The sequence below is a fragment of the Chenopodium album genome, chromosome 1 (genome assembly GCF_948465745.1).
Source record: "Chenopodium album chromosome 1, dcCheAlbu1.1, whole genome shotgun sequence".
Lineage (NCBI taxonomy): Eukaryota > Viridiplantae > Streptophyta > Magnoliopsida > Caryophyllales > Amaranthaceae > Chenopodium > Chenopodium album.
In genome coordinates this window covers 4,324,594-4,339,871 of record NC_137834.1, presented here as the reverse complement: position 1 = coordinate 4,339,871, position 15,278 = coordinate 4,324,594, and the positions used below count along the sequence as shown (strand labels likewise).

The window sequence follows — 15,278 nt, the reverse complement described above, 5'->3', positions numbered from 1 at the left end:
AAATGGAAAAGTGAGACCATGAGAGTTTCAGAAAATGTCAAACTGAGATGAATTGGATGAAATGAGTTACGTACAAATGGTGTACATAAATTAGGTATAAAGGAGCAAATATCACTTGAAAAAATAGCATGCTTGGGAGGATCATGGTTGCCGATCATTTGAAATGAACTAAACAAGGCCTTAATTTCACAGAAAATCCAGGAAGGGGAAATAAATACCCTGTCAACAAATGTTGTTTCAAAATTTCAGACCAATTGTATTAACACATATTCCTGACTAGAATGAAAAGTTAATTGATAAAACATTGATGCATTTTAGTGGAAGAATCTACTCGTACTAATACAAACGTATACTGATCAAAGAATAAAATAACAAGTGTAATTATATAATTAAAATAAAATACATTTGTGACTTGTACCAAAAATTTCCTCTCTAAACTAGAATGAAAGTCGTCGAATCATAAAAAAAACCAATTTGCATTGAAGTGCAACGAGCTATTAGCCTTGGCAAATGCAAAAGAGGCGGTCTAAATCTGAAAAAGATGATCCTCATATATCAAATCCCTGCGTTATTTGAGTTGTTTGTTCCCTCAGGCTCGTGAATCTTTATACTACGGAAAAAAATAAGAACCTGTCAATTCCGAGTACCAATCATAGATCTTCGGCACTTAATAAGGTCGACAAGTATGGAGGCAATCGAACCTTAACAATAATAAACAGAGATGATTTCTAGAGAATAATGATCATGAAGTAAGCAAATGTAAGCAAGGTTCTCGTAATCAATGATTGTCCGTACCCTAAGGGACTAGACTAAAAAAACTACTATGTAAAAGAGTTAGTGTACAGTGAAGATACAACCTGTTAGAGTACGGTGAAGAACTATTGGAATTTAGTTTAGCATATGAGAAGGGAAAGACAAGTGAAACACAGTAGAGAAGGATGTGCGAAAAAGAAATCTCAGGCTAGGACACTAATACAATTAGTGAACAATGTAAGTTGAGTAATAAATTTTAAAAATGAAAGCTTCAAAAATGCAAGTTTACCCTGAGATCTGATTCTTTTGGCAAATCCTCTTTATAAATCACCATTGCCCATTATAAGCCTCTCCTACTTCATTTGACATGGAGAACGCGTAACTCTAACAGGTTCAGTTTCAACATACACAATAATGGTGACAAGAAGATACTGTCCATAGTCAAAACTCATAACTGTGACTTGGACAAGCATCTGAATTCTTAACAATGTAAAATGCTAATGAATGAAGTTGTGACATGACAACAGACAATCATTCATCGAGTCATAGAAGAAATTAAGATAAGTGTCCCATCAATGACGCAATACATCTTGGGAGGTGTTGTAGACTATAAAATGGTGCGATACATCTTGGGAAAAGAACATTAAAGTTTTTAAGAATGGTTTAAAAGTTCTGAAGAGCTCTTACCCTGAAGTTAAAAAGTGAATGCAACTCACTAATATCTGCAGCTTCATCAGATACTTGAATAAGATATGCTATCTACAAATGCTTGAATTGACGGTTCTCTACCAATGAAATTTGTCAAACATTCATGCGGATCCTTTGCTCCCCCTGGAGCCAGTACCTGCAAGATATTGACGCAAGAAAACCACATTCAAAACAACCCGAATTTTTAGGGCATTAAGTTCCAAAGGCATGCTGAAACACAGAAGGGTGTATACACCACTTAAGGCGAATATTTGCAAAAATAAGAATGAATTATTTCATAGCATAATTTCTATACCATACAACACTTGGCTACACTAAAATAACAAATTAACAATTGACAGTTTCTTCTACTTCAATCAATAAGTTAATCTTTCTTAAAACAAAAAAAAATGATCATTCATATCTTTCTTGAGTCAATCAAACCTACCCACCCGCACCTCATCCCATGATGCAGAGAGGCAAGTGCCTCCATGCGAGGCTAATTAAATTAAAGTTCGCATGATGACAGGATTCACCTTCACATCAGCATAACCTGAAAGCGATACTTCATTCTACCAAAGCATGGGAAAATTAATGGCCCCTAATATATTAGTTCCAATGACTCCCATAATCCCATCCACTGATCAGGCTAATAGAATAGTGAATGCCTCAGATACAAAATAAGAGGCAAGTCAAACTTAAAACTATGTTTTATTTGACCTTTTAAATATGCAATGACAGAGACCAATAGAGGGCAGGAAGTTCTAGGGAATATTAATACAAGAACAAAACAATCACTCGTATAATCATAGCATTGCATCCTATTAAATCCTTTTAAGTAATGGAAATCTAGGACATTAAGGGGTACCATTGGCTAATGGCACAGTAAAGTTCAAGACATCACAAGTCATAATTTAACTATTCACCTTGTTGCGAAACTGCATGCCAGTATGATGGTTAAGACCATCATGAAATTTGGAAGTGAATATGTCGGCAGCAAAAACCTGAAAAACAATAAAACTTAAGCAGATGACACCTATTTTGTGGCACCAAAAGAAGACATTTTTCTTTTGGCAAATACAATTAGACGGATTTAAAATAGAGTAAAAGAAACATATATATTATGTAATAAAGGACATGATGATGATGCGCTAGTGGCTAAAACACTGCAAATATATAGTCCACTACTTAAATTTGATTATAGGGAAATTAGTAAATTACTAGACACCTTGCTCCAAATACGACTGTAACAACTAGCTTCATAACCAATTGCTGAATGTGGAAAACACGAAGCCGGGTTTGTGCCTTCCAAGATGGGTAATCCCAGCATCACCTGACAAAACAAAAATTGCTCAGACAAAACCCAACTTTAAAAGGTAATGCACTGAGCCATTTTCTTTACCTTGGGATGGAGAAACTTGAATAACTCAAGGAAGTCGACGTTGTCAGTAGAATGTATTATTTGATCAAATAGACCTAAAAAAGCAATGTCAGCTACCAAGAAAAACAAAATACAGAATGTGCCTGCATGAACAGATTCTTCATAAAACACATACATGAAACCACTCTTAACTTGCCAAATTCTACACTAGAAACAACAAATAACCTCATCTCCCCATATGCAAGCCAATAGCTAATAGTTCCATTATTTCAAAATGCTCTTACATATCAATAGTTTAGGAATTGATAATTCAGACAGTGAATCAATTCCATTTATACAAGCTCAAACTCTATAGCTTGAAAGAGCTCCAGTTTCTGTCTAGGGTCTTTCAAGGCTGGGGTCATTCTAAATTGCACAAGAGATTCCAAGTCAGATATTAAATACAAGAAAGTGAAAATCAACTGTTACAACAATCATAGCCAAACAACAACAAAGGAAAACGCAAACTCATGTTAATCAGCTTAATCATAGAACTTCACATAAAAGATGTACAATCTTCAAATAATTCACTTGATCACCATAATTATCTGTGTGCACATTACATTCTCTATAAAACTATCCACACCAAGACACCAGTGACAAACTTCAGATCAGCCAATCAAGCAGTAGCCACACATTTACAACACCCATTCCACTGGTGAGCATCACATCATTTAAAAGACCTAAACCAGAAATTGTTTACACAAGATCTGATACTACTTCGCATGACTATTATTGTACACCATATTAAAGCCCCCCTCCCATTAAAATCCAAAAGCTATACAGTTGGTCTTGCCTGAGAAAAGTTTCAAACGTTATTTTCATACACAACAAAATCATACAACAGCTATAGAATAAGGCAGACTGCTTACAGTAAAGAATTTCCTGCCTCAATTTAAGTGCAGCAAATGAATGCCTCCATCTTTGCAAAGACATAGATATATCATCTTTAATTTGCCTTGTGATATCCTGTGTAATAAATAAAAATTAGTTCAAAGAGTATAAAATATACTACACTAGTCCAACAACAAATTGTCTGAGATAAAGCAATTGACTGGACAATTGCAGGCAATCTAAAACTTAACTCAGTACGCAAAGAGCACGATATTCCTTTCTATGATGAACAGGAAGTGGTAGTTTGACTATGAATAAAAAAAGAAACTACCTGATAATAACCAGATATTAATTTCAAGATGTTGCTCTCATAGCACCTATAATAAATCAGAGCAAGGAAAGTAAGCATGGATTTATTTCCCACAAACAATAAAAATAAATAAATAAATAATTACCAGTTCTCAAGTAGATGACCAGGCATTTCTACAAAGTCATTATCAACACGCAAGCCAGAGAATCGAGCAAGTGGTGAACGGTTGCATAAATGATGGACCTGAATGATCATTATTACCCCAATGTTAATTACTGACAAGTACTCTAGCTAAGATAAAAGCATCATAATTCACTTCGTTATATCAACCAAAAATTCAAGGAGTTGACACAGCATGGCGTCACAGTGTAGCAGCAAGAATTTATTTTTTATTTTTCTTTTTTTGGGGCTTTCAACAATTATATTACAGCCATGGGTGGTTGTACAGGCACTTACGGACTTATGCTATAAAGTTATTATAGCATGTCAATCTGCTGGATTTAAAAAATTAATGTGTTTTAAGTGAGACATCTTGTCATCTGCAGTTGTAACCAGCTTTAAAGGGGTAGCAAGTAAGAAGACAAAATATGTCTTATGCTTAGTATTAATAAGATATTCAAAATTCAAATTCTCCAAGTTAGGGTATAAAAAAGCGAGTTATAGTTAACACCATTTTTAAAAGTTTAAATAAAATTGAAAAGAGGAACAATCAAGACTTCGATTGAGTGCCAGATTAACAAGGTTCAAGACATGTGATCATTTTCAAATATTGTAAGTAGCAGAAAGAAATCATTCAAACCAATCATAAAAAGGTGTATCTATTGGAAGAAAAGCACCCAATAGGGCATTACACATGCAGTCAAGGAAAAAAATTAATGTCGAGAATGAATAACATATGGAACTTACCACATGGCCAAATTCATGGAAAAGACTAACAACTTCAGAAAATCGCAGTAATGTAGGAGAATTATCATCCTCCTTTGACAACTCAGACATCAGTAGCACAACTGGAACCTGGATATATAAAAATGATAAACTATAAATCCAGTAATGAATGTTGAAATTAAGTATCACGCATATATCATAAAAATTAAATGCATTTCACAATTTCACCTGTCTAGCAGCATTTGCTGATAATGAACCATTTTGAAGAGGCAAAACACAAGTTTGACTATATTTTCCTTCCCTATATTTACAAAAAAAACGTTGTTAGACAGTTTGCTACAAAGAATTGGGTTAAGGTCAACAGAAAAAGAGATAATTGTTGAACCTGGAGTAGAGATCAAGGTATGCATAGCCCATAAGTTCACAAGAGCTTAAATCAAAAACAGAGAAAACACGTATATCCTCATGCCACACCTCAGCACCGAAAATTTCTTCAAATCTTAATCCTGCTCATAAATTATCATATATAGGACCATTAAGAGCAACATAAGACACAAATACATACTGGAACAACTGCAACACTTAAATTAAATTCTTTTGAATCTCTCCTAGTAAATACTACTAATAATAATCATTACCGAAAGCATCTTGGAGTATTTTGAAAATCCCCTGCAGAACTAAGCTAATAGGAAAATACTCTTTAAGTGCTCCAAAGTCTAGATGAAAATTTTCTTCTTCAAACTTTTTTACATAATAGAGCATGTCCTCGATTCCAAAAGGATTGTCCCCTTCCTCCTTTTCCTGAGTTTAAAAAAAGGAAAAACGAAAAGAAGAAAAAGGTAAATCAAACAGAAGACAACAGGAAATGAGTGCAAGGCACAGTTCAAACTCCAATCAGTACTAACTTTCAATTTTTTCAATATATCAAGTTCTTTGGTGGCCAAATCAGATAAACTCGTTGACAAGTCCTCCAAGAATTCGAAAACCTGAAAGAAAGAGCAAATAGCTCACTCAGACAGTGCATAAATACATAATTTACACACATGGTTACCAAACAAGATTTAAAACTCCAAGGATTATTTCACAAACCTTTGAGGAAGTTTTTGCCATCCTAGAACCAACAGCATATTCTGCATAATTATCATAACCAAGCAATCTTGCAAATTTATGGCGCAATTGAACCTGCAAAATATGTAAAACTTTTCAGTTAGAACGGTATAGACATAGCTACAGACCTACAGTAATGTATCAACAAGAGAATGAAAGTCATTTTAAACAAAGAATTGTCTCAGGTTTCATTCTCACTCACCAAATTCTCTAACACAGGCACATTGATTTCTTTACATCTTTGCCCATATCCCACAGCTACCTTCCTCCGAGTCGCTCCAATCTTCACAAGGTGGGTAGAGAAATAAGCACATGTACAATATAATATATCTCATTGACACCAGCATATATGTAAAGCAAGACCATCTGATGGTGAATAAGCCATCTAAACCAAAACTAATGGCTTAAGCCACATCACTAGCAAAAGGATCAAAGGTCCATTCCCGCAGTGCATGCCACCTCTGTTTCAATTTAGGCGGAGATGAGCAAAGACAGCAGATGCTACCTTAAAAGTTAAAACATCATAGCTACATCACTATGACTTTGTTTTTTATTTGAAATGAAATTTAGTCTATAAATAAAAAATAAATAAATAAATAAATAAAAAACTATCTAACCTTGTACAAGATTTTACATTCCATCCTATCTTAATAAAATCTTACCCTGTACAAGATTTTACCACTACCATTCTATCTTAATAAAATAATAATTACATAGGCATGATGGTCCTAGACTCATATTATAAGTTAGATTGCAATCACGTTTTACTATTCTTATTAGTCTTATATTTGCTTAAACAATCCAGACTTAGCAAAAAGTTTTGAGATGCACAGCTTTATTCCATAATCAAGAACTGCAGTAAATTCTCATCAGAAACAAAAATTAATTTCATAAAAAAAATAAAAAGTGCAAAAAAATCTGAGAGACAACATTTATAAAATAATAGTATTTACTCAGTTGATTAGAATTAGAATCAAATGAAGAAAATAATAATAGCATAATGAATAAGGTTGTTTATTCATACACAAGAATCTGTGAGGAAAAAAAAAAATTGAGGCATGGCTTAAGTATCGTGTAGTCGCCTAATCTAGATTATAAATATAAACCCATTCCAACCAGGGGTGTGTAAGTGGTCTACTACTACTGTATCCCTTGAAGCCTTAGAGCTTAAGGCCAACTTCTAAACTATAGACATATACACTGGCATACTACCATTACAGGACCAAATCTCCCTAACAGAGAAATGGAAGTGAAAACAAATTGATTTACAGCAGGCCATACACGTGAAACTTCCCTGTGAAGCATAAGAACATTGTTTAGCGAATTGAAAGCAAATTCTTCATACTAATCTTCAAGGTAACTGAATACAAGCCTAGAAAAAAGCTTTCAATTAATTTTGTATGTTTCAAGATGTTTAAAAGGAAGACAATTTATACGAGACTGCCTACTAGCTTTGGTTAAAATGAATACATACTATTTGGAGCTAAGTAGCTTCAATTTTCACCTACCCTAGATCCTTCATCGTTCAATGACAATCCCACAGAAGTAAAGATGTTAGAAATGTATTGCAATGTTTCAAAAAAAAAAAAAAAAAAAAAAAAGATGTGAACAAAAGCACAGATGAAAAGACATTAACATAAAAACAAATCTAATCATGGCAATCAAAACGAACAAAAGCATACTTTACAGAGCTCCAGTATTGGCAGCACATGATTACTTTTCATGGTAACCTTGAATTTATCATCATCAGCTTTGTCAAAGATCTGTACATTTCAAATCAAAGTTGATGTAAAGGACAAAGAATAACAAGAAACCATACTTTCTAGAAACATCATTGATTCTGTAAGGATATGATTTACATAACATTAAAAATTACAGCAAACTAAAGATAGACTATCAGAAAAAGCTTGTAAATATCCATTAGTTACAACCTTACTACCCCCAACATACAAGCTTAGCAGAACATATGTAATAGAATTGGAGTGAATCCTTAAGAGAGTTGTGACCTCAAGTCACTAAATGGAGAGTTGTGAACTCAAATCACTATAGAGCTTGATAAGCTAAACCTAACGATTGTGTGGACTGCTATCTTCTCTTTTTATATAAATACACAAATCAGATTATCTAGCTTAATAAAAGAACCAATATTTTCTCTTTATTTTACTGTTATTAGTGTGAGTAATATCAGTCTATAACAACATACATAACATGGAACTAAAATTACAATAAACAAAAATACATCCTCTTATTTATTTTTATTTTTTACTTGCAACACTTTCATTTCACACTTGTCAATGCATTATTTCAATTACTTTTATCTCCTATAGTCAATAAGAAAAATTATAATTTTGTAAAGAAAAAGTTGATATTTTGAAAGTAAATGTCAAGACGACACTAAAAAGAGCCCACATGACTATATTTTTATTCTAAGTATAAATCATCAAAGATGGTCAAATAGCATATGCGAACAGTGCTGACGTCAAAGCATTGCATGTAAAAAACACACGGAGAAAGTATCAAGACCTAGCAGGGAGGGAGACAGAGAAACACTCAAAAATTAGAAGAGATCTCCAATACTTCTTAAAGCAGGGATTTGGATAAAATAGCAACTTAATTCACATACAAGTGACAGAGACATGCATATAGCTCAAAAATTCTTCAGTAAGGCCATTCCTTCCTCACTAATTAATGATATTGGAGATGAATGCTTGAATTATGAATTATCACTTTAGGAACAATAACTCCCAGAAATTGCAGAATCGATAATAATTGTTTACTAAAAACACCTAACATTTTCATCATTCACCAACAAGAACAAATCAGACACAGAATCTGTTGTAAGGAAGATATAGGTTAGTACATCAACCTGAAGGAGTTCAGAGGGCAATCCTTCTAGCTCTGATTCAGTGAAGAGAAGGAGAGTACAATCATCATTGATATTCTGAACATATTGCATGCTTAAATCATCAATTTGAACCTGCAAACGCTGAACTTCCTCTTTCTTTGATGAAGTAAGGTTCAATCCATTTTGCTCAAAATCTCTAACCTGTCACTGGAAAAGCAACCATCAATATTCACAGGGAATCAGAAGGAAATAAATAGCGATCCATTTAAAACATGCAACAATATGTTACTGCGGTACTGCCCAAATGATCACCAGTTGAGATAGTTAAGTATACAAAAGAACTTAAGAACAAAAAAGAAATAAAGTAAGTATGAAGAAGCATATATGAGTTCCTTCAAGGTCAATATACACTAGTCATTACCATTTTAACATCAAGCAACGTGATGGAGACAAAATGGGTTCAGCGGAATTCCTGTCTGGTGAACTAAACATATTACAAAAGAGTGTTGGTTGTTAAATCATCTTAAAACTAAGACAAACTTTTAAATAAAACGGATGTTCAGTAAATTACTGAACATCCGTTATAAAGTGACAATAAAATGTGCAAAAGTTACACTAAAACGCCCAAAAGTTACCCTGCCATATATAAAAGTTATTTATGCTTCATTGATAAATTTGACAAAAGTGACACTAAATCTGACAAAAGTGACACTAAATCTGACAAAAGTGTACTCGATGTACAGTAAATTACTGAAAACCGGGTGTATACAAAAGTTTTCCTAAAACTAATAATCAATCTTTTCTACCTTCTTGAATTATCTAGAAACTTTTTCCTTGACGATAACTTTGACTTCCGTATAACATAATAAACAATTAGTGGCCTAAAAATCTCTCTTCAATGTTTTCCTCCTTCAAATCAAAAACTACACAGGAAAGTGGGACTAAATGCAATTCAAAATTAAAAATAAAAAGTAAAGGAGATCCTGAAATACATCTTAATTACTTGACACAACTGAAAATCATTTGCTGTACAACAATGATGAATAATGGCCTAAAACATGCAAGGCTCGTGCAAAACTAGCAAGTCTTCAGATAGTAAAATTGAAACTGCAGGCACAATAAAAATCCATAAAATTCTGATCATTCTAATGTCAAAAAAGCAATGAATCAGAAGTCACACACTGACAAGCAAGTTAAAAAACAAACCACATCACCAAAGATCACATAGTTACAAAAAGCATACTTTGAAACACAATTCACATGAATACAACTACTAACTACTAAATAATAACCACAATACCATGAGAACAATATGAACCAACTATTAACTACTGAACACTAATCACACTACCATGAGAATAATACGAACCATATTAACTATTGAACACTAATCACACTCCTATAAGAACAACACACACCAATTAAGACTCCCCTCACACATACTGATATGCAATCAGGACTCAAAAGCCAACAAAGCAATACACATGTACGCTGTGGTTATGCAGTTTCTAAATAATTGTGCCTACTTGAAATATAAGAGCATAAACCCAGTACAATTTAGCAAAACCTGACAAAAGCTTCCATATATCCATGTCAAATTAATATAAAACCCTACCACACTACCTGCCTTAAGAATAACAACGACCCAGGATCAATCCCGATAGGCAGGGTTTGGGCTTCTCGGGATAGCCTTATCCATAATAGTCCAAAAATAAAGTCAATTAAAGGAGAGGGGGGAAAACACGAGAGAAGCTAAATAAACTTTTATACATACCAGAGATTGAACATATGATTTTGCTTCAGCATTATTCCATTCTCCTCTGGCAGCAAAAGCTTTTACAACACTATACACATCCTCACGCTTTCTGTAGAATACACATGAGATAAAATGTCAGTTGCTAATCCAATAATAAAATAAGAAGTACACAGGCAAGAGTATATAGAATTATAGACTATAAATTAAAATTCTAAAATATATTTTTGTTGTGTACTAGCTCACCTAATCCAAACCAAAAGTCATATTCAGAGGTAATGGTAATGAAAATGCGGGTCACTTTGGATAAAGTAATGTCCAGAGTTACAATTCTCCACTACCAAGTATGAGTTTCACTTCATTGAAGCATATGACCTTTTGTTAACATTTATAGTGTGTTTGGATAAAGAAAGAGGAAGCAAAAGAAGGGGAGGGAAGGGAGGGAAGAATAAAGAGTTTTCCTTCCAAATCTCTCCATTGTTGGCAAGATCAAATTCTTACAACTTAAACCCTCCATTTCTCTCCCCTCCAATTCTCTTCCTTCCTCATTTGTTATCCAAATAAAAGATATTCCATCCCTCCATTTCTATTCCCTTCCTTTCCTCCATTTCCTTCAAACCAAACAAGTGTTAGAGATGTGTGTAGGATTGATAACCTATATAAAATAACACACAAAATACTTATTCACTTAATTTATGACCTAACATCAAACAGATTATAAGCTGTACTTATACACAAAATCTGAAGAGCAATACTACATGAAGCAAAAATTTTCTGTCCAGAAATTCACATACATCTAATTCCCAAAATTCCCTATAAGTGATCTCTCTAGCCATAGCTTATACTTAATTGAATAGACTCAGCATGGCATAAAAGTGGTCTGCTTTCTTCGGCAATTAAAATTGTATGCTTCATCAACTTAATAAGAGTTCTAAAGCTAAATTCCATAATCTAAACCTGAGTACCTGGAGCACAGTTTTCCTAGTACTAGAAAGAGGTATGGGAACAGGTTCTCTAGTCAATTGTGTTAAATTAGTAAACCAGGAGTACAAGCTCACTACATACCAATTTGTACTTTCCAGAATGTGATTAACAGGAGGGTATATGTAAATAGGTATAACTGCACCAGAAAACTGAATGCAAGAGCTAGTTATCTATGGCCCCATATCAAGTAATCAACCAAACCTCACAAATTTGTCCTTTCAAAACCTTGGCCAATTCTGTCCTCATGCAATAACACAAATCAGACTTAATAAAACTTACTCTATCGATCTGTCCCTAGATTCTCTACCTACTTGACATGAAGGGGAGAATTGATAAGAAAATCAACAGTGTAAAAACTATTCATTGAAAGAAGACATCCTCTACTTCAGGGTTCACGCTGGAAAATTCTGGCATGGTTTAGACATGAGGCAACACCGGCCTTTCCTAAAATCATCAAAGAGTATATCGTGCAAACAATGCATGACCAACTCATGATGTAGTAATCTTTTTTTTTTCCCCATAAGCTCTCAAGAACATCCAAATAAATTGCCTGCATTCAGAACTGTGTTACCAAATCCCCCCCCCCCCCCCCTCTCCCAAGTATTTAAACATTGAACTAACAACAATTGAAAGCAAGTTACTTCCCATACCAATTCTACATACCAAATATAAGGCAGCACTGACTCATCAAATTTTCTTTATAATTTTTTACTTGACATTTATTTCAAGAATGCCACTAGCCCAAGGTGTAAATAGCCTTGAAAATAATAACCATGTGTCTAGTCCATAACTACGTATTCTTAGGTCAATTAGCAACTCACGGGAACACCAAGGACGTATGCAACCTAACCCACAAAAATCAAAATATAAACATAAATATTTTTTTTTTCCAGCAAAGAACTGCAGCCATTATAAGAGCATAAAATGTGGACATGCACAAGCACCATTGCAGTTCAAAATTTCTTTTATTAGCAACAAAGGAAAATAGGTAGTGAATCAATGTAAGAGAAACAGAGGAAAGCACCTGCAAGATCCATTATGTGTATTTATTTTCTGCTCTGCTTCAGCACTTGCTTTGCGTACATCCTCTGATGTCGATACTAGCCTTGGGAAAACACAAGACTGGACCAATGGAAAATGACGTGCCTCTAGTTCTGCTAGCACCATGATATCTTGATATCTAACCTAACAATGGGCAGAGCAGATAGCAAAATATACTTAGCAATCGAATCACTACAATCATATGCAAACTTTCTACTATTTCCCCTCCCTTTAAAAAAAAAAAAAAGAAAAAAAAAAGGAAAACCCTTTCTCTGCAATATCCCAGTGAAACTCCGAAAAATCAAGATTTCTACTGCATCTAGGCCAATAACCACTGTCATGAGCATTTATTTACCAAAAAACCAGAGGTAACCCCAATAGGCACACCATTCACAGTCACCAACCGATTGGTGCTGTTTTCATTTAGATAAATAACTCTAGATTGAACCTTAAATTCTTAGTGTGACCGCATATATGCATGATTACTAGTTTATAATTTGCCAACCTCCTCGTTTAGTAGGAATTAATAGGTTAACATCAACCCCATCCTACAAAGAATGGTCACATTGCTCCAAAGCCACTTATAATTAGAACATGATTACATGACAAAAAAAAAAACCCTTTATAATGTAACATATTTCATTCCCATATTAGCCTCATTACTCATTCTAAGGAGCAACTTGGGAAGTCGGGAAAATTTTAGAAACTCGTGAATAATTTATATTTTACGGGAGAAAGCAATTTTTGCCTTGATTGCAACATACAAAGCTATACTTGAACAAAAGACATAATCATAATCCTCAACATACAATTTTCCCGTCAAACGACACAACATTCACAATTACCAACAAAATAATCATAATCATGATAAAAACAAACAAATGTAATATTACAAATGATTTCTCGGTAAAAAACAAGAACAAACCCTAATCAATAATTCAATATTATACTACATTACCTTATCAACCGGCACAGAAGCAAGAGCATCATAAACAGCTTTCGATTCCGCAATTATTCGATCAGCCAATTTCCGAATTTCATTTACTGACAAATTCACTCTCACATTCGACCCAAAAAGATCTATACAAGTCATAACAATCGAAAACAAAACAAACAAAAATGAGAAAGAAATCTTCCACAACATTCTACATCACAATTCATCAGAAATCCAACAAATGAAAAAAATCAGAAGAGAAAATTCAGAAACCTTTAGCTTTGCGACGATGATTGAAGGATTTGAAGGCATGAAATGCAAAATTAAGAGCGACAGCGAGAACTGCAGCGGTTCCAGTTAAGACGATAATCTTGTTTTGTTTGCCGCCATTGTTGCATCTTCTCAAGCTTTTCTCGGTCTGGCTATGGCGGTCATCTTCTCCGTCCATTGTTAATCTCTGTCCTCTTTCTCTTTGTTTCTCTCTCTTCGAATTGAATTTAAGAGGAAATAAAAAAAGTTTGGAAGAGAGAGAAAATTTAGGAGGGAAATGAGGTTTGTTTAACGTTTCAATGGGCCCAAATTTGTGATTATGGGCTACTCATCTTAAATTTTAAGCCCGCCAAATTTTTTTATTACTTCGTAGTATTTTTATTATTTTTTCAATAGTTATTAGGTGCACCATAATGCACCTAAAAATAAATGCGTCATGAGTACACTTTTGAACATTTATTTTTTAAAAAAAAAATTAAACACTTTACAAAAAAAATGAACATTTAGTATAAAAAAAGAACACATCACAAAAATTGAACACAAATTTGCAATTTTATATGTTCATATTTTATAAAGAAATGTTCATTTTAGATGCAGTAAATGTTCAATTTCTATTAAAAAACTATTGAATTATTATAAGTCAGAAAAATTTCATTAAAAAAATTTATGTTTATTATATAGTGTTATATTAATTAATATACTATTTGTTTAAAATTTGCGATTGTTCAGATTTTTTTTACTAAATGTTCAAAATTTGCGATTATTCAGATTTTTTAACATAATGTTCAAAAGTATAGATGGGTGCATTACAATTGTTCAAAATTTTTTTACTATATGTTCCAAATTTGCGACGTTCAGATTTTTTTTTTATAATGTTCAAAACTTTCGATCATTCAGAATTTTTACACTAAATGTTCAAAAGTATAGGCGTGATGCATTGTGATTGTTCAGATTTTTTTACTAAATGTTCAAAATTTGTGATGTTAAGTTTTTTTACTAAATGTTCAAAATTTTCGATGTTCAGATTTTTTTTTACTAAATGTTCAAATTTGCAATTGTTCATAATTTTTTAATAAATGTTCAAAAGTATAGACGTAGTACATATAAAAATTTGTAGTATTTTACTCCATATCTTAGAATCTGTTCTGATTTACTGAACTAAACTGTTTATGAGAGAAGAAAATTAGAAACTGAATTGATTGAACTGAACTGAAATTAAACTGAAAAGAAAATACCCTTATTATGTGTAGGGAATAATTTCAAGCCTTTAAAATCCCACTAGCTTGAACCCCACTGTGATCATACACTAAAGTACGGTGGCGTCCAAAAGGGAAGAAGATAGAGCAAAAGAGTCGCCAACAAGTTTTTAAGGAACTTGTAAACCGTTCACGAGGTGAAGGTTACACCCCTTAACGATCCAAGAGATCGTCAACTCCATAAGGTCATGAACCAAAT

General features: G+C 33.4%; 1 protein-coding gene across 2 annotated transcripts; it reads right to left on the bottom strand.

Annotated features, from left to right (window-relative positions):
• Nucleotides 1-331: 331 nt before the first annotated feature.
• LOC145640446 (putative thimet oligopeptidase) lies at nucleotides 332-14,056 on the bottom strand. Of its 2 annotated transcripts, none has more exons than XM_081691726.1 (21): nucleotides 13,827-14,056; nucleotides 13,578-13,699; nucleotides 12,603-12,763; nucleotides 10,616-10,706; nucleotides 8,863-9,042; nucleotides 7,679-7,759; nucleotides 6,199-6,279; nucleotides 5,979-6,071; nucleotides 5,795-5,875; nucleotides 5,528-5,690; nucleotides 5,275-5,395; nucleotides 5,118-5,190; nucleotides 4,911-5,018; nucleotides 4,150-4,247; nucleotides 4,026-4,071; nucleotides 3,733-3,829; nucleotides 2,843-2,916; nucleotides 2,669-2,773; nucleotides 2,367-2,444; nucleotides 1,441-1,597; nucleotides 332-610 (listed from the first exon to the last, which is right to left on the bottom strand). In XM_081691726.1, exons 1-20 carry the CDS (start codon nucleotides 13,999-14,001, stop codon nucleotides 1,487-1,489), a joined length of 2,139 nt encoding a protein of 712 aa, XP_081547852.1. In that variant the 5' UTR covers nucleotides 14,002-14,056; the 3' UTR covers nucleotides 332-610; nucleotides 1,441-1,486. The 2 variants fall into 2 exon arrangements, with proteins under 2 accessions (XP_081547852.1, XP_081547854.1); XM_081691728.1 differs by having other exon boundaries at nucleotides 12,603-12,758; nucleotides 13,827-13,965.
• Nucleotides 14,057-15,278: the final 1,222 nt, after the last annotated feature.